This window comes from Nycticebus coucang, chromosome 11 (genome assembly GCF_027406575.1).
Source record: "Nycticebus coucang isolate mNycCou1 chromosome 11, mNycCou1.pri, whole genome shotgun sequence".
NCBI lineage: Eukaryota > Metazoa > Chordata > Mammalia > Primates > Lorisidae > Nycticebus > Nycticebus coucang.
This window is the reverse complement of record NC_069790.1, coordinates 10,952,835-10,958,801: the sequence shown is the minus strand read 5'-3', so window position 1 is coordinate 10,958,801 and position 5,967 is coordinate 10,952,835. Positions and strand designations below refer to the sequence as shown.

General features: G+C 41.9%; 1 protein-coding gene across 1 annotated transcript; it reads right to left on the bottom strand.

Moving 5' to 3' along the window:
* Nucleotides 1-2,242: 2,242 nt before the first annotated feature.
* Nucleotides 2,243-3,935, bottom strand: LOC128598495 (protein PBDC1-like). The gene has a single exon (XM_053608939.1). The coding sequence runs from the start codon at nt 3,910-3,912 to the stop codon at nt 3,289-3,291; it is 624 nt and encodes a 207-aa protein (XP_053464914.1). The 5' UTR covers nt 3,913-3,935; the 3' UTR covers nt 2,243-3,288.
* Between the last annotated feature and the right edge of the window lie 2,032 nt (nt 3,936-5,967).

Here is a 5,967-nt window from a genome sequence, read left to right as displayed (position 1 = left end):
CTTGCCTCAGCCTTCTGAGTAGCTGGGACTACGGGTGCCTGCCACAATGCCCGGCTATTTTTTGTTATAGTTTGTCTGGGGCCGGGTTAGAACCCACTACCCTTGGTATATGGGGCTGGCACCCTACTCACTGAGCCACAGGCACCGCCCCTATTGTCTTTTTTTTATTTATTTATTTTTATTTTCTTTTTATTTTTTGAGACAGAATTTCACTTTGTCACCCTTGGTAGAGTGCCGTGGTGTCACAGCTCACAGTAACCTAAAACTCTTGGTCTCAAGCAATGCTCTTGTCATAGCTTACTGAGTAGCTGGGACTACAGGTGCCTGCCACAATGCCAGGCTCCTTTTTCTATTTTTAGTGCCGATGGAGTCTCCCTTTGCTCAGGCTGGTCTTAAACTCCTGAGCTCAGGCAATTCATCCGCATCAGCCTCTCTGTGTGCTGGGATTACAGGCATGAGCCACTGTGCCCAGCCCAGGCTAATATAAATGAGAGTGAAGTTCCTACAGCATATTTCTGGTCACAAAAAAAAAATCACCAAGCCTCTAAATACAACACTCTAATATTAAACATAAAAATAAATAAGCTATACATACATTTAAGAGAGATTAATAAAAACAAGATAATTATTTACCCATTTTTAGTGAATCAGTGAGTGATGGCAATCATAGTGGTGGTGGGTTAAATCAAGGAATAAATGTTAGTAAAGCAAAAATTGTAAGGAGCTCCTCCTACTACCATGAAGTTCAAAAATAATCACAAATATGACAGACTTGCTGAGCTATTTTGTACCTCATCATTTATTGTCATGTATTTGCATAATTATCCAGCTCCAGTGTATGTGGCTGGCATCCTAGCTGCTAAGCTACAGGCGCTGAGCCCCAAGGACTTCATTCTTTTTACAATGTGTTGAGAAAAAAGGGAAGTCCTTGTCTTTCTTTTTTTTGGTGGGGGACAGAGTCTTACTATGTCACCCTCGGTAGAGCTGTTGAGTCATAGCTCACATCTCAAACTCTTGGGCTTAAGCCATTCTCTTGCCTCAGCCTCCCAAGTAGCTGGGACTACAGGTGCCTGCCACAACACTCAGCTATTTTTTTTGTTGTTGTTGTTATAGTTGTCATTGTGGTTTAGCTGGCTTGGGCTGGGTGCCAACCCGCCACCTTCAGCGTATGTGGCTGGCGCCATAATCACTATGCTATGGTTGCCAAGCCGAAAGTCCTTGTCTTATAGAGCTTTCTATGCCCTTCAATTTCTCCTTTTAACTTGCTTCTCTACACCCACCTAACATCAATCAAGTAGCCCATTTTCTCTTTTCAAATCCATGTCTCCCATTCACTTCCTCTTTCCTACCCAATCTCCCTAGGACACATGCAGACAGACTTCCATTATTCCATCACTCTGTCTCTTCCCCTCCATTTCCTCCATTCTTTTTTTTAAAGATACTATCTCAATTGATTTTGATCAACTCTACTCAAAACTTTATCCTCAGTTCCATATTAGGATTAGCTTTCAATTATCTGAAGACAGAATTCAATTGTTGAAAAGAATATTAGTAAGAAGACCTTGGTAGAGTTACATATATTGAGAAACACTGGACTTAGGTAAGATATGGATACAGCTGACTTTTTTTTGAAAAAAATTTCTGGGAGGAGGCCAGGACAGAGATAAGAAGTATTTAAGAAAGTGTTAGGGACCATTATGGAAATGTGTCCATTATTTTAAGGCAACTAACAAGTGATTAGGACATTGGAGTAGCAATCATTACTGGTCATGAAATTTGCATGGTAGCTAAATTTGTATTTCCAGAAATAGTCAAATGTCCATTGATAGTAACCTTGTATAGAAAGGCAGATGCCAGCTAACATAAAAGTGACACATGCAGAAAGTAGTATTTGTAGAGTCTGGATTGCCTGGAGGTGCTCATCCATCATGTGGTCACCACACCCAGGTAGAAATGCCTAGGAAGAAAGCAGCGGAACTGGCCAGGCCAGCATTTACACAAGGAGCACTTCCTGGGCAGTCAGGGTCATGGGGCACAGACCCATAGCTCTCTTTGGACACATCAAAAAGGGGACCAGGCACAAAAGGACCCCAGCATGCAGGTTCCCTCATTCAGACACACATTCTGCTTAGCTCCTTACTGTCCTGTATTCCCATTTACTGGAAAGACAGAGGATGAATTGCAGGCTTCTTCTGGAACAAAATGCTATCATTTCTTTTTTTTTTTTTTTTGCTATGGTAAATCCTTTATTGCATGATAATGTTGTGGTCAGACTTTTATTTACTGTATATACTATAAACACTGTGGTTTCCTCTAACTAGTTTCAGCAGTCAAGTTCAATATGGCTACAGAGACATATACAAATCTTTACATACATTTGAAGGTAACTGAAGATGCACTCTTAAAACCCATCAGAATAATATACTCCCTCATCCACATAAAATCAATTTGTCTACTTTTGGACCTCAAAAAAATATCAATTAAATACATAGCATATGTTCATTTTGTGTTAGTATATAAACATATTCTACTGTCTACTACATTATAAAAGGGAAACCAATCTGTTAGGTTTTAAATTTAATTTCTTTTTGCTAGCTTTCAGGTAACAACCTGGCTACCAGAAGAGAAGTAAGTACTGAAGCAGGTCCAGTCTTTTGTTCTTCTAATAGTAACTGGGCTGCATTCACTAGTCTGGTAGCTTCAGGCTACCATTGTTATCACCATAGAGTAGGTATCAGTATGTATCAATCTTTTTGTCATATATAGCAAATGAAATCAGGGAGCTATTCTCCCTCAGTGAATGAAATAAGTGAAGTATTCTCACTCAGAGTTAAGAGTCAATTCTTATGTTAAGGACTTCTAATACCAACACTAGATTAACAGGTTGAGAGAACTTTACTCTCATTTCATAAATCATTTCATATGAGACATGCTGATGAAATTATAAATGTGAAAATAATTTGAAGTGTCAAATAACTTTAAATACCTTTTTAAAGTCAGTCACAGATATAGATAAGAGCCAAAAGAATTTATTTACAAACTTTCTGACTTGACCAGTGGTGACAGCCAAAAAAAGAACACACCATAAAATAATTAACTAAGACCCCAATAATAGTTTTTAAGCCAGTAAGTAAATTACCAAAGCAACTCCTAATTATCAGACTAGAAAGACATCCTTTTGAGGGTCCTTCGATTGTATATTCAACCAAAACAGTTTGTGCAAAAAGCACCATGGTACTCGTAGGCTCAGCTGAGTCGTAGCTTCTAGAGTGCTACTTACTGTCTACCTTACATAGCTGTTTCACCAGTTTTGTTGCTATCTTTGTCAGCTTTTTCTCCTTCTCTGTTGACTCTTTCCTTTTTTCCTCCATTGTCAGCTCCTTTCTCTCCTCCATTGTTGGCTTCATTCTCTCCTTCTTTGTCCTGAACACTGATGAAAACTGCTTTGTTATAGCCTTCCCGGTTCCGAGCAATTTCAATAGCAAAAAATTGTATCCTGGGGGCAAAGATGGTGTTTTCCTCAGTGTAGCCCTGAGAACAGTCTAGTCGCAGCAAAGTACCATAGTTGAAATCTTCAACGATCCCATCAAACTTCAAGCAGAATGGCCTCCATTTCTCTTTGGCTGATTCTGATTTGAGTTCTTCTGGGTCCAATATATCTATCCTGAGTTTCTCAAAATTTTCCCGGAATTCAGAATAGATCTGGTCATCCACTTTGGTGAGTTTCAGGAATTGTGGGTCAACTGATGAAATCAGCTTGTAGTAGACTTCAGCATGTTGCATTGCTCTCACGGCCCAAGCCATCTCAATATCCGGATCGTTGCCATACGATTCTGCTGAGAGAGACAGAGCATGTGCCACAGACATCAGCTCCCCGGAAACCGGCTCATCAGTTCCACTGGTAGCCTCCATTTTGCCAATGCTATCATTTCTGAAGGCCAAGTCTGCCTGAGATGGACATGTGAATTTGTGACTCACCCCCACAACTAATCCCAGTTCAAAAGCTTTGGAAAAGGCCAGGATCAAAATCACACTGGAAGAGAAGTGCACCATCTTCCTGTAGTCCCCAGCTCTCTGTCACTGTCTCCCGGAAAGTTCAAGCAGGTGAGAACATGGAAGAAATCATAATTATCATATTTTTTTACCAATTTTTAATTTACACTAATTTCATTCATTCATTCATTCTCCAACCCATTTATTCCAGGTCAGGGTTGCAGATGGCCAGACCCTATCCTGCCATCTCAGGGCAGAAGGCAGGAGCCAGTACTGGACAGGATGCCATCCCATCACAGGGTATACTCACACACACACCCCCAAACTCAGACCGGGACCATGGAGACATACCAGTGAACCTGACATGCACATCTTCGGAACAAGGGACAAAACTTGAGTACCCAGAGAAAACCACAGACATGGGGAACATAGGTAAACTCTGCGCAGATAGTGGTCCTTGGCAGGAATCGATTTTTTCATCAACGTTTTAATGAAATGACTTTGAACAAAACCACATTATTTGAGTACCTGCTGCATATATAATAGTTCAACACCTATGTTCAATAGTTCAATACATAATAAAAATAGGTATTTGGGGATGCAGCGTCCGTAGCACAGTGGTTAGGGCGCCAGCCACATATACCAAGACTGGCGGCTTCAAACCGGCAGGGACCAGCTAAATAACAATGACAACTACAACAAAAAATATCCGGGTGTTATGGCGGGTACCTGTAGTCCCAGCTACTCAGGAGGCTGAGGCAAGAGATTTGCTTAAGCCCAAGAATTTGAGGTTGCTGTGAGCTGTGATGCCATAGCACTTTACTGAGGCACATAGACTGTATATCAAAAAAGAAAAAAAAAGTATTTGGTCATAGGAATTCACTTTTTAGGCCTTTGTTCACTATAGAGAACAAAACTCAAGTTTCGTCCCTTGTTCTGAAGATGTGCATGTCAGGTTCATTGGTATGTCTCCATGGTCCCGGTCTGAGTTTGGGGGTGTGTGTGTGTGAGTGTACCCTGTGATGGCCCAGGCGCTGTGTTTTTTTTTTTTTTTTTTGTAGAGACAGAGTCTTACTTTATTGCCCTCGGTAAAGTGCCGTGGCATCACACAGGCGATTCTCTTGCCTCAGCCTCCCAAGTAGCTGGGACTACAGGCGCCCACCGAAACGCCCAGCTATTTTTTTGTTGCAGTTTGGCCGGGGATGGGTTTGAACGCGCCACCCTCGGTATATGGGGCCAGTGCCTTACCAACTGAACCACAGGTGCCGCCCTGGTGCTGTGTTCTTTACACATTTTTTTTTTAATTTCAGATTAATATGAGGGTACAGACAATTAGGTCACCTTACTTGCTTTTGTTAGGTAAAGTCCAAGATGTAGTTATGCCCCTCCCCCAGGAGGTGTGCATACACCCTTACATTGTGCTTGTTAGGTGATAGCACACCAATCCTCCCTCCCCCCCTCAGTTTAATAAATTGCTCTTTTTTCTTTCTTTCTTTTTTTTTTTTTTGAGACAGAGTCTCAGTTTGCTGCTCTTGGTAGAGTGCCCACAGCATCATAGCTCACAGCAACCTCCAACTCTTGGACTCAAGCAATTTTCTTGCCTCAGGAGAGGCAGCTGGGACTATAGGTGCCACAATACCTGGCTATTTTTAGAGATGAGGTCTCCCTCTGGCTCAGGCTGGTCTCAAACCTGGGAGCTCAGGCAATCCACCTGCCTTGTCCTCTCAGGTGCTGGGATTACAGGCCTGAGCCATTGTGCCTAGACTTGTTTTTTTTTTTTTTTTTGAGACAGAATCTTACTCTGTCATCCTGGGTAGAGTGCCATGGCGTCATCACAGCTCACCTTTACACATTTTGCCAGTATATCTTTGGGATAGAGTCTAGAGGTGGGGTTACTGGATCAAAGGGTAACTTCCTTCTAGGGCTAGCACGGTGGCTCATGCCTGTTATCCTAGAACTCTGGGAGGCCGAGGT

Bases quoted from the DNA above. Each gene is read 5' to 3' on its own strand.
- LOC128598495 (XM_053608939.1), bottom strand. From the start codon at position 3,912: ATGGAGGCTACCAGTGGAACTGATGAGCCGGTTTCCGGGGAGCTGATG.